This window comes from Mesoplodon densirostris, chromosome 6 (genome assembly GCF_025265405.1).
Source record: "Mesoplodon densirostris isolate mMesDen1 chromosome 6, mMesDen1 primary haplotype, whole genome shotgun sequence".
NCBI classification, from domain to species: domain Eukaryota; kingdom Metazoa; phylum Chordata; class Mammalia; order Artiodactyla; family Ziphiidae; genus Mesoplodon; species Mesoplodon densirostris.
Window position 1 is genome coordinate 124,270,073 of NC_082666.1, and position 14,290 is coordinate 124,284,362.

Sequence of the window (14,290 nt, forward strand, 5' to 3'; positions counted from 1 at the left end):
AGGTCCCAGCTCACCAGAGGAACAACACCCAGCTTTAGCCACCAGTGGACAAGCACCGGCCCCTCCCACCAGGAAGCCTGTACAAGCCGCTAGCTAAGCCTCACCCACTGGTCTGTGGCCATCATCAAAAAGTACAAACAATAAATGCTGGAAAGGGTGTGGAGAAAAGGCAACCCTCCTACACTGCTGGTGGGAATGTAAGTTAGTACAGCCACTATGGAAAGCTGTATGGAGGTTCCTTAAAAAACTAAAAACAGAGGTACCAAATAATCCTGCAATTCCATTCCTGGGCATATATCTGGAGAAAACTCTAATTCGAAAAAATACATGCACCCCAATATTCATTGCAGCACTCTCTACAATAGTCAAGAGATGGAAGCAACTTAATTTCCATCGACAGATGAATGGATAAAGATGTGGTGTGTATATATACAATGAAATATTACTCAGCCATAAAAGAAAGAAATAATGTCATTTTCAGCAACATGGATGGACCTAGTGATTATCATACTAAGTGAAGTAAGACAGAGGAAAACAAGTCAGACAGGAAGACAAGTACCATATGATGTCACTTATATGTGGAATCTAAATACGATACAAATGAACTTATTTACAAAACAGAAATACACTCACAGACAGAACACAAACTTACGGTTATCAAAGGGGAAAGGAGTGGGGATGGGGATAAATTAGGAGTTTGGGATTAGCAGATACACACGACTATATATAAAATAGATAACCAAGGACCTACTGTATAGCACAGGGAACTATACTCAATATGCTATGAATCTGCCGGCCCAGTCCTTGGGTGTTTGTTTGTTTCCATTTAGATATTCCAACTATAGGCACTGGAAACAATTATTCAAGGAAAAGTATTTGTTTATGTATTCAAAAGAACGTTGCAGTTCGTGAGAACAGGCTACGAGAGAGAAACTCCTTTGTCAGCTTGGCAGACCTAGTGAGAAGCAACACACAACATATAAGTTAGTCAGGATAACTGATGTCAGGATGCAAAAGTGTACATAAGTAAAATTTTTCCATAAATCAGTCGGTTTTCCATTTACTTTCTTGGCACTTTAATGTTATTTTGATAGAAGATAAGCCGTTAATGATCTGTATAGTACTGCTTGGTACAATCTCATACTAAAAGGAACCCTCCATTGAATTCCAGAATTGTTTAAATCTCAGAGAGCAGTGGTTCTTAATCTAAGATGCCCCATGTGACAGTAATTTTTAGTCTACACATACCACCTAGATTCACAAGCACAATTCAATAACTGAAAAATCTCAGGGAGCTGTGGCTCACAGGTAGAAACTAACGATTCAAATCACCCTCATTTTACAGATTAACAAAATAAGGCCAAGAAAGAGAAAGAAGCCTACTCACTTTCACTCAGTAAGTTTAATGACAACATTCAAAACAATGGAGTACCAAATAAGATAATACACCTTCTGGTAACTAAAGTCCTTTACTCTATATTGTTCTATTAGAGTTTTATTATTTTTACACCAATACTGTGATATGCTTAAGTACAGATTAGTAAATTTAAAAAATTTTAAAGATACAAGTACAGAAAATACATTTAATAAATTAAAGCAAAACCCAAAGATATGCCTGGAGCCAAGAGAGCAAGAAAAGCCTTAACCAAAAATGTTTAGAAATATCCAAGGAGCTACTCTTTTGAGCCATATCCCAGGTCTCTGGTCTCAGTGACCTTATTTAATAAGCACATCAGCCAAGAAAGGCCAGCAAAAGCTTTAATGTTTTAAAAGATAAGCAAATGTAGATCTATTTTGTAATACACAAAGTGCTAATTTCAATAGATCCATTAAAATAGAGAATATCTAAGAAAGATCATTAATAAAAGTAATAGTCACTCAATCCAAATTAATGTTAGAGTTTACAGCACTTTATTTTAAATCTGTATAAACAAGCTCAAATACTTGAGTAACTAGTTTCTTAAACTTTATAGAAAACCCTCTACAATCTCAAAAGCTTACTAGCATAAGCATACACGAAATACCTTTATAATAGAAAGTCGTTCAAATGTTAAAAAGGTGCTATCTATGGTCCTAAAATAGGCCACTTCTGAAAAGTCTAATAATTATTTAAGTATATAAATGCATTATGGTAAACAGAACAGCTATACACACAAGCTATACTTGAAGCTCCGGTAGTCATGAGTATGAGGTGATCACAGGACATCCATTTCCAAAGCGTCAACTACGTGCACAGCAGAAGGACGATCTTTAGGGTCTTCATTAGTGCATACAGAGAAGAGCTCAATTACTTTCTGGTACGATTCATCCAGTTCTTCCATATTAACAGGTGGCCTGGTTCCCAAAGCTGCACAGTATGCTTCATCATCAAAGTCACTTTCATCAAAGGTGTTATCTGTTCATGAAGGAGTTGGAGATTGAAACAAAATCACTTTAAATCATGGAAAAGCTTAGCGACTGCTCAAATTCACTCTCCTGAAATAAGAATTCATCATCCAATACGCTTTTCATTTTACACAGGCAGTCTCTTCAATTGTCCTGCCATGGTGTAGATTAGCTACTGTCAGGGAATTTTTTGGCCGCACACGTGGCATGTGGGATCTTAGTTCCCCGACCAGGAATCTAACCTGTGCCCTCTGCAGTGGAAGCACAGAGTCTTAACCACTGGACATCCAGGGAAGTCCCTGTCAGGGATTTAAAGGTTACTGACCCCAACCCTCTTACTGTTGTAGCTTTCCAATCATTTTCTCAGGCAAGGGGAGTTTTTAAGGTAACTTTTTGCTCCTCTGGATTTTCTCAATTTACCTCCCTGTTCTCATTTACTCTACATCTCATTTGTATGAGATTAAACCAGGATGGTACCAAATTAATCATCAGTATTAATATAACCTACATCTTATGCCACTAAATCAAACTAATTGCTCTTTAAAATTTTAACTTAATAGAGAAAATATAATTTTATAAGCTATTCTTTAGTTCAAACTGAAGAGATTGGGATTTATGTTAAAAATATGCAGTTATACCTTCATCATCATCATCATCATCTGGAAGACTAATGTGTGGAATAGATAAAGTCATCATTTCCCACAGAGTAAGGCCAAAGGCAAATATGTCTGCCTTGTCAGTAATAATACCATTCTCCTCCAGAGCTTCCTTAGGTTTCCAAGGCTCAGTGCCAATATAACAGGCCTCAGGGTCAGTCACTGAAACAAGTAAAATACAGGCAAGATGGTCATAAGGGCAAGCACCAGAAACCACTAAGAAAGGCAAACAACCCAAAGAACAATGAGCAAGTTATTTAACATGTTTTTAAAGGTTAATAAATATAACCAGTAAACATGAAAAATACACTTAACCTTGTAAAAAGAGTCTTTCCCTATCAGATTGTTAAATATTCAAAAAGCTAGTCAGTTGGCAAGGGTGTAGAGAAACAGCAATTCTCTTAGAAAGGGGTAGGAACATAGATTGTGGATGTCTGGAGGTACAGACTCTGGAGCCAGATTGCCTTGCCCGGGTCCAAAGACATGTGCAAGCTGTGTGACCATGAGCAGATCACAATCTCTGTGCCTCAGTTTCTTCATTTTTCAAACCATGCTGTCTTTCAGCTGAGAAAATTACCACGTCTTTGCTTCTATGATTGCTAAATCAGGGAAAAGGGAGAGTGGAATCACACAGTGGCTCTTAAAGCTTCTCTGCCCAGGAATGACATAGGTCCACTCACATTTCCATTTAAACGTTAGAGCCAGCTTGTCAATTTCAACGAAAAGGCCAACTAGAATTTTGATTGGGATTGGACTGAATCTCTAGATCAGTTTGGGAAGAATTAATATCTAAACAGTATTGTGTCTGTCAATCCACAATCATGATCTCTCCATTTACTTAACATCTTATTTAATTCTCTCAGTGAAGCTTTACGGTGTTCAATAAAGAGGTCTTGGACTTTTTGTTAAACTTATTCTTGAATATTTTATGCTTTTTGGTACAGCAGTCTCCCCTCATACCTGGGGGATACATTCCAAGATCCCCAGTGGATGCCTGAAAACCATGGATAGTACTAAACCATATATATACTATTTTTTTCCTATACATACACACCTATGATAGTTTAATTCATAAATTAGGCACTGTAAGAGATTAACAACATAATAAAATAGAACAATTATAACAATAAACTGTCATAAAAGTTATGTGAATGTGGTCTCTCCTTCTGTCTCAAAATTATCTTATTGTACAAATCTGATGCCTTTTTCTTCTTAACTACGCACTTATCACACACTATGGCCATAACTTCTGCAGTTTGAGGTGTAACAGCAAAACTAGTATAAATTTCTTTTTCCTTCTTCACACTTTCATGGACAGAAGATTCGTCCTTACTGTAGATCTCAGCAACCTCGGCATAAGATTTTTTTTTTCTTTCTTTATTAAATCGAGAACTTTCACCTTTTCACTTAAAAGAAGCACTTTATGGCTTCTCTTCGGCATATCTGAATTGCCAGCATCACTACTCTCTCACTTTGGGGCCATTATTAAGTAAAATAAGGTTCACTTGGACTCAAGCACCGCCATACTGGCAACAGTCATCTGATAACCGAGATGGCTACAGAGTGACTAACGGGCAGGATATGCTGGACAAAGGGATGATTCACTTCCCAGGTGGGATGGCAGGATTTCATCACGTTACTCAGAATAGCAAGCAATTTAAAACTTATGAATTATTTATTTCTGGAATTTTCTATTTAATATTTTCGGACTGCAGGTAACTGAAACTGGAAAGCAAACCTGTGGAAACTGGAGGACAGCTATATTTGTAAATAGAAATCTTAAATTTTTCTTTTTTTCATTATTTATTTTGAATATATAGAAATATAATAGCTAACTTCATTTATTGGTTGTAGTAGTTATTCTGTAGATTCCTTGAGTTTTTCTACCTAAACAATTTCATTTCCTCCTCAACCTTGATGCCTTTTACTTTTTTCTTGCCTTATGTTAATGGTAGGACTATAAGACAGTGTTTAACACTGGTGAGAGCAGGCACATAAGCCTTGTTCTGTAAGTACGATGCTGCCGAAGGTTTTTCTGTTAGATACCCTTTCTGAGGCTAAGTTCCCTTCTTTGTCTAGTTAGCAATTTTGATCATGAACGCAAGTTGGATTTTGTTAAATGCTTTTTCTGCTTCAACTGAGATGTTTACAAATCTCAAAACAGTTTTCAAATTTGTTAATATGGTGGCTAGCATAAACTTCTGAATATTAAAATAACTTTTCTTTCCTGGGATAAACTCTTGTTGGTCAGATGTACTATCCTTTTTATATACTGTTAGATTCAATTTGCTAATATTTTGTCAAGGATTTTTGCACCTATGTGAGTCGGTGATTTTCTTTTTTCATGAGTATTTGTCAGGTTTTGATATCAGAGTTATGCTGGCCTCAGAACAAGTTGGTCAGTGGTCCCTACTCCTCTATTTTCTGAAAAATTTATGTAAAATCGGTGTCATTTCTTCCTTGAATGTTTGATAGAAATCAGCAGTGAAAACATCTGGGTGTTGGGCTTTCTCTGGGGGAATGTTTAATAGATATAGGGCTACTTGGACTTCCTATTACTTCCTATACCAATTTTGGTAAATTGTATTTCTCAAGGAAATTGTTCTCTTCATTTAAGTTGTCAAATTTGTTGGCATTACGTTGTCTGTAATGGCCTATTAATCTTTAAATGTGTGCAGGATCTGTAGTGATAACCTTTCTTTCATTCCTGATGTTGGAGATTTGTGTTTTTTCTTGATCAATCCAGCTAAGGATCTGTCAATTTTATTATCTTTCAGAGAAGCAGCTTTTGGCTTTATTAATATTTTCTCGTGTTTATTTTTTATTTCACTGATTTCTGCTCATATATTTATTATTTCTTTCCTTTGACTTACTCTGGACCTGTCTTGCTCTTCTTTTTCTAGCTTAAGATGGAACATAAATTATTCATTCACATCCCTTCTTTTTTCTACTATAATCACATACACAGCTACAAATTTCCCTCTAAGCCCTGCTTTAGCTATATCTCACACATTTTTGATATGTACTGCTTTCCTTTTTATTCAATTCAAAATATTTTCTAATTTCCCTTGTCATTTTCTTTGACACATAGGTTATTTGAATTTCCAAATACTTGGGGTTTTCCTAGACATCTTATTGTTACTGGTTTCTAACTTAATTCCATTGTAGTCAACAAAGATACTCTATAATTTCTTCCATAATTTTCTACATGTTCCTTTTCATATTTAAAAATCTTTACTTCTGCTATGACTAGGATAAACTCAAACACAAATAGAACATTCACTTCAGAGTATATTGTACTAAAAATGGAATTTTTCAGTACTTGATTGCTATAATCTCCATTTCCTCACAAATAAGGTTAGAGTGAAAACAAACTGAATTAATATAATTCACTTTCACACAGGAAGTAGAAAATAAAACACAGGAAGCCTGTTTAATGAAAGAAGCTTCTCTTCAGAACTAAAGGAAAGTCTGCCTTGAGGGTCTCAAGAAATTTACAAAGAAAGGGGAGAAAGAAGGAAACTAACATTTAGAGAACTAAAGGGGCAGACCAAGAAGGAAGAAATGAAAATACAGAAGTCAGGAAATTGAAGATTCCAGCCAACAAGCACTCATTCATCCATTCAGCATTTTGAGGAAATCTGCCTAAGAAGTAAGTGGGCTCTATCTGAAGATGAAGTGAGAACAATGATGCCAGACTAGAACAGTACCCAGCATTGGGTGGCCAGAACAAAATATGTGTCTGTGACAGCCTTTTTACTTAACCCAGCTTTAGGAGATAAAGTTTGGAAGGCAGTCATGTCCAGTATTAGCTGCTTGAAGTTTTCCCCCATATCACCTCACATCTAAGAGGCCCTAATGGAATGCATGACCGGGTAAAGAGTCTACAGACATGGTCCACATGGGCAGTGACACTGTGGCAATAAGGAAGGATTCATACCCCATTCGAAATAGGTCAAATTCCTACAGGGATCCGCCATGCTAAAGAGTAGCTTTCTAGAAGTCTGGGTCTAATATATCAGTTCCAATTGGAGACTCCAGCCAACCACAAGTGTACTTCCTATATGTCCACTTAATACATTTCTCCAAGTCTGTGCTTAGATTTTAAACATAATAGAAGTGGCTCCCCCACATATGTTACTAATGAAGTTTACTCCTCTGTGAAGATAAATTCTTCTGACAAAAGTTTGATGAGATCATAAGTCAATGGTTCAGTCATTCCTTCTTGTCAACACAGAAACAACTTAAATATTTTATTGCCCTTTAGTACTTTCAAAGAGTTTAAGCGGACATTACCTTTTTCCGTTCTCACAGACCCAAACTGAAAACTGATGAAACTGGAGGTTCTGCTCATCCTTCAAGTCTCAGCTTAAACACTAATTATTTAGGGAGGCCTTTCTCAACATCTAGGCTGAGCTGTGGCACTGTCATGATTACAAAATTCCTTACATCATAATGGTCATTGTACTTTAGTGTTAGTTATTCAAGGACTGCTTTCCATCTAGATTATAAGCCCTAAAAGGGTAAGGACTGTGTCTATCCTTTTTTCTTCTATATTTATAGTTCCTGGCATAACGCCTGACTGTACTTAGTATTAAAAATATTTGCTAAATAAATAATCAACCTGGAATTTACCACTGTTAAGATTTGGGCTTTTTAAAAAATACCCTGTGTATATTATAGTTGTGAAATATGTGACTATGTTACCTATTAAAACACAAAGCTTTTAAAAATTTAGTATTTTTTAAACTTCTCTTAATGGGTAGGTAAATACATACTTTAGGTGCTATTTTATCATCTGTTCATCTCACTTAACATATTTAGATATATTTCCATCCCAACAAATGTAAACCTATATAATTTTAATGGATATATGGCATTCTATTGTGTGGTGGTACAATAAATAACACCATCCCTTCCTTATTGATGGACATTCTCTTACATTCTTGCAAAATCTATTCTGGTACAATGTGTATTTTTCTAACACAAATTAGCTCATACACAACTAGTAAAAAAGATTAATTATGTGATTTTTTCCCCAGTATGTTAATGTTATCTTTTAAGTAATTAGGAGTAAACTTCCTCACAAAGAAAAAGCCTTAGCCCGCAGAAACACCTTCCCTCAGAGCACTGCTTTAAGAACTGCTGGGCTGACTATAACACTAAACTATCTGGTGAAGCTGAGAGTGCAGGTAAAAGAGCTGCCAAGACATTTCCCCCAAGCTTATAAATACTTTTTTGTTATTATTATAATTTTTTATTGAGGTCTAGTTGATGTACGATATTATATAAATTTCAGGTACACAACATAGTGATTCACAATATTTAAAGGTTATATTCCATTTATAGTTAACTATAAAATATTGGCTATACTTCCTGTGTGTACAACATATCCCTGTAGCTTATTTATTTCATACATAGTAGTCTGTACCTCTTAATTCCCTACCCTTATCTTGCCTCTCCTCCCTTCCTTTTCCCCACTGGTAACCACTAGTTTGTTCTCTATATCTGTGAGTCTGTTTCTTTTTTTGTGATATTCACTAGTTTATTGTTTAGATTCCACATGTAAGTGATATGATACTTTTTTATTGAAAACGCCAGATCAAATTTTTAATTTTAATGAAAAGTATATATCGAAAATAAACACCCTCACATTTACCTTCAAGGAAGCACAAACCCAGGATTCGTGGCTACACAACACTGAATGATACTGGGTGCCAGTGAAGATCTAAGGTGTTAGTATTTTTGCTAGGATTGTTACTGTTTTGGGTATTGCTTTGTTTTCAAGGTTGCATGGGTTTTGATTCTTCTGTTCCAACTCTATTTCTTCTATAAGCCTAGTTCTAGCTTTTGACTTTTCCAGAAATTAATATACCAGGTTATTGTAAAAAAAAATACCTGCACTGCCCCATTATTTCTTTGGAATGTGTTCTTGGAAATGAAATTACAGGATCGAAGGGCATAAACATTTTTCAGGGTTTTGTTTTTTAGAGAAATACGTATTTCCAACTGCCCTCTGAAAAGGCTACAGCACTGTGGTAGTTACTAGTGCTGTACGTCAAGCAGTTCATGCTCTCCACTTTCTACACGCACAGAAGGACCACCTTCTCGACACACAGAAGGACCACACTTTCTGGCCTGTCATGGCTGGGTGAAGCCATTTGACTAGTTCCAGTCAGTGACTTGTGAAAGAAGTGACCTGTGTCATTTCTAAGCTGGAGCATTTAATTGTTAGTGCAAGACTTTCTAGGGTGGCACTGTCCAACAGAACTTTCTGTGATGATAAAAATGTTCTGTATCTGCATTGTCCAATACGGTAGCCACTAACCACACGTAGCTACTGAGTACTTGAAATGTGCCTAAAGTGGCTGAGAAATGAATTTTAAAATTTTTTAAATATTAATTAATTTAAACAGCCATACATAGCTAGTGGCTACTGTAGTGGACAGTGCAGCTCTAGAGGTTTTTTTTACCTTCCACACAACAATGGCAGTATTCCATATAGTGGATGTCCTAGCAGCTTAGGTCCTAACATGCGAATGACATGGAACACAGCCCTAATGGACATGTAGCTTGAATAATAAGCCTTGGTTTAAGGCACTGAGGTGTTTTTTTTTTTTTTTTTTTTTTTGCGGTATGCGGGCCTCTCACTGTTGTGGCCTCCCCCGTTGCGGAGCACAGGCTCCGGACGCGCAGGCTCCGGACGCACAGGCTCAGCGGCCATGGCTCACGGGCCCAGCCGCTCCGCGGCATATGGGATCCTCCCAGACCGGGGCACGAACCCGTATCCCCTGCATCGGCAGGCAGACTCTCAACCACTTGCGCCACCAGGGAGGCCCGGCACTGAGGTTTTTGAGGGTCTATGTTACCATAGCAAAACTTACCTTAACCTGAATGATACACCAATTGCAACTTCTACGTAGTGTATGAGAGTATATTAATCTATACTGTTGCTCATACTAACATACAGAAATTTTTCAAAGAATTTTCAGTAGTCATGACTTTTTTTTAAAAAATGGTTTCTACCTCTGGTGTCCTTCTTAAGCCCAACATTAAGGAAATATTCACCAACAATTTTTTCTGCTTTTTTTTTTTTAACCTTTGATCTACAGGGATTAGAGTGTGAGGACAGAAAACAACTTTCTCTAAAATGACCAGACACCATCATTTACTGCCTCAACTACCTCTTTCTCACTAATACAAAAATGTCACCTTTATCATATAACAAATTTTATATATTTGGGAACTATCTCTTGACTCTTATGTTAAAATTTTCTGCCGAGTTTGGCATGAGTATCACGGCTTTAATTACTATAGCTTTTATAATACTTAACATCTGGTCAGGAAAATTCCTACTAACACTCTTTCACAGAATTTTCCTGGCTGTGTTTGAACATGTATCCTCAAGGATAAACTTTACATTCTCTTTGAAATGTTCTACAATAACATAGAACATATTGGGATATTACAGAATTTATAGATTTTCTCATTCATTAATTTCTTTCTTTTAGGGCTTCATTTTTTTTTTCTGATTTCAGTTGAATACTCAATTTCATAAAGGTTAAAGAATGAAAATGTTTTCCTTTGAGTACTTTTGACCATATCAAATAGGTTTTGATTCGTTCTTACGTTCTCATTATTTTCTAAATAGCGTGTAACTGGAATTTCACTTCTTTTGGCCAAGAACTATACACAATTATATTAAATTCCTGAATTTTTGTTTCCAACTGTACTACCAATTTCTATATTTATAGCATTGAGGATAATGAATGTTAACCTTTAGTCTATTTTTACTTTTTGTAATCTGAGATTTTCTTTTGTAACCTAACTAGTATATGGTCAATTTTGATAAATATTCTAATGCATAGAGATTGAACTTATTATTTACTCTGATCTTTTACATCTTAGTTTTGTCTATTAGATCTATTAAGGATTGAGAAAATTATGCTAAAAATCTTATTTTTATTCTTTTTGACAATTTCTCCTTTTATTTGCTGAAGTTTCAACCTTGTACCAGTTAATTAGCCTAAGGGTTCAGGCCATTTCTATCTTTACTAATGATTACAGACATCATTATAAAGTCAATCTATTTATCTTGGCTTTTTCCTTCAATTCAACTTGTAGGTTTTAACTAGAAATTAAGATGTACATAAGTTCGAAACAGTATCATTAGCCTTCCCTCTACCTTATATTTATATAAAGAGGTAAATTTAAATATTATTTATTAGATAATATGTTGAAAGCAGAGGCTTTCTCTTTAAGCCTTTTGCTTTTTGTTTTTGTTTCTCATCAAGAACATATCTTAAATTCCCTACAGTCTCTTCAGCAAGTGGTATTGGGGAAGCTGTACAGCCGCACCCCGTCACACCCGCTCATCATTCACAAAGCCACTCAAAATGGCTTAAACACTTAAACATAAGACAAGACACCATAAAACTCCTAGAAGAGATCATAGGCAAGACATTCTATGACATAAATCGTACCAATGTTTTCTTAGGTCAGTCTCCCAAGGCGACAGAAATAAAAACAAAAATAAATGGGACCTAATCAAACTTACAAGCTTTTGTACAGCAAAGGAAACCATAAACAAAACAAAGATAACCTACAGAATGGGAGAAAATATTTGCAAATGATGTGAATGACAAGGGATTAGTTTCCAAAATATACAAACAGCTCATACAACTCAACGACAATAAAACAAACAAATCAATAGAAAAATGGGCAGAAGATCTAAATAGACATTACTCCAAAGAAGAACTACAGATGGCCAATAGGTACATGAAAAGATGCTCAACATTGGTAATTATTAGAGAAATGCAAATCAAAACTGCAATGAGATACCACCTCACGCTGGTCAGAATGGCCATCATTAAAAAGTGTACAAATAAATGCTGGAGAAGGTGTGGAGAAAATGGAACCCTCCTACACTGTTGGTGGGAATGTAAGTTGGTGCAGCCACTGTGGAAAACAGTATGGTGGTTCCTCAGAAAAGTAAAAATAAAATTACTGTTAGGATCCAGCAATCCCACTTCTGGGTGTATATCCAGACAAAACTATAATTCAAAAAGATGCATGCACCCCTATGTTCACAGCAGCACTATTCACAATAGCCAAGACATGGAAACAACCTAAATGTCCATCAACAGATGAATGGATAAAGAATATGTGGTACATATATACAATGGAATACTATTCAGTCATGAAAAAGAATGAAATAATGTCATTTGCAGCAACATGGATGCAACTAGAGATTATCATACTAAGTGAAGTAAGTCAGAAAGAGAAAGACAAATACCATATGATATCACTTATATGTGGAAACTAAAATGAGACAAACGAACCTATCTATGAAACAGAATCATGGACATAGAGAACAGACTGGTGGTTGCCAAGGGGGAGGGGCTTCGGGGAGGGATGGAGTGGGAGGTTGGGGTTAGCAGACGTAAGCTTTTATATAGAGGATGGATAAACAACAAGGTCCTCCTGTATAGCACAGGGAACTATATTCAATATCCTATGATAAACCATAATGGAAAACAATATTCAAAGAAGGTATTAAAAAAAAAAAAAAGAAAGAACATATCTTAAATTCCCTGAGAAGAGAATGGTCAGTATTGACAATAAAGAGAGAAGAATGAGGTGCGGTGGGCCAAGGGGCAAAAAGCAGGAGACAGGCCTTAATTAGCACCCTTCTTTCCTACTCCCAGTCCAGTTTCTTCCAGCAGTTTCCCAAATCTTGTCACTATGCTGATGCTAAATGAATTCCTTTACAAAACCTTATAAAAATTTTGTTTTCTATTCCCAGATCTTTTACCACTTAAAAATCTCAATCCAGGTTAGAAACAGTTCTCCACATTTCTTCAATTAAAATATATGCTAATGAGAAACCAATAATTTATATTGTGTGTGTGGCAAGAAAGGGGGCTAGAGGCTGAGTAGAAGAGAGACATAAAAGAAGGGTTTTTTTTATTGTACACTTTTTATTCATAGTTTTTGATTTTTGAAGAATATGAACTTATTACCTTTTTAAATATGTAAAAATTAGAAATTTAAATACTGTATAAAAGCAATTTTAAAAATTAGAATTCTTGGGACTTCCCTGGTGGCGCAGTGGTTAGGAATCTGCCTGCCAACGCAGGGAACATGGGTTCGAACCCTGCTCCGGGAAGATCCCACATGCCGCAGAGCAACTGAGCCCCTGCGCCACAACTACTGAAGCCCCTGCACCTAGAGCCTGTGCTCCGCAACAAGAGAAGCCATCTCAATGAGAAGCCTGCACACCGCAACGAAGAGCAGCCCCTGCTTGCCGCAACTAGAGAAAGCCCACATGCAGCAACAAAGACCCAATGCAGCCAAAAATAAAAATAAATAAATAAATTTATTTTAAAAAAAGAATTAGAATTCTACTTACCGGTCATATTTTCATCCAACGGTAGAGAGACTCCTACATCACAGATTTTAATTGTTTCAAAATCACCTTTAATAACAACATTTGAAGACTTTATATCTCCATGAAGCAGTTTCTTGTCTTGGTGCAAATACTAAAAGAGTGGAAAATTAAACACATCTGAGCAAAAAATACAAACTAATTAAAAAAATATGGTAACTCTCAAACAAAAATAACAACTTGAATGCCCTTCCTAACCTACAGGCTTATATCTGTCCATCATTTCAAATTATTCGAAGCTAGAGAAGGGACCATCCCAAGCTATCTTGGTCTGCTATACTGACCAGAAATCTGAAAGATTCCTTGGAAACTGTCTATTTATAGATAAGCTAACTTTTAATTTTCAAACCCACCTCACATACTTTTACATCAAAGATGCTACTGCAGATTTCAAAATATACTACAATTTTACTTGAGGCTAGTAATTTTTAGAAATAATTTTGTTATCTTCACAATGACACAGGGTTTCCTCAAACAAATTGTTGAGATAATGCTACAAATAATTCACAAGCAGAAGATGAAGGAGTAATGTAATCTAAGACTATATTTTGTTTTACACATTAACTCTTTCTTAGAACTGACAAGTGATGATATTCATCCATAATCAAAAACGTCCTGCAAAACTGTTATTTTTTCACTCATCAGCATTTGGGCATCTACTGTGAGCTGGGCCTGAAAATGATGCAGAAACAATTCTTGGTATTAAACTTGGAACACTTACTGTGCTTAATTTAAATGTTGCTGACCATAAATTGAATATGCTCAAATATATTTATAATGTAATTTATTAATTCCATTATAC

At 35.9% G+C, this 14,290-nt stretch overlaps 1 protein-coding gene across 2 annotated transcripts in view; it reads right to left on the reverse strand.

Moving 5' to 3' along the window:
• Window positions 1-1,383: 1,383 nt before the first annotated feature.
• The window catches only part of PBK (PDZ binding kinase), a 29,391-nt gene continuing 16,484 nt past the window's right edge, over window positions 1,384-14,290 (reverse strand). Inside the window, exons 6-8 of one of the 2 annotated variants that reach the window (XM_060102607.1) lie at window positions 13,453-13,582; window positions 3,024-3,203; window positions 1,384-2,395 (exon numbers count right to left, since the gene is read on the reverse strand). In XM_060102607.1, the coding sequence (XP_059958590.1) occupies window positions 2,196-2,395; window positions 3,024-3,203; window positions 13,453-13,582 (510 nt within the window). In that variant the 3' untranslated portion in view covers window positions 1,384-2,195. The remainder of the gene's footprint in view (window positions 2,396-3,023; window positions 3,204-13,452; window positions 13,583-14,290) is intronic. The other variant, XM_060102608.1, reaches the window with a different exon arrangement.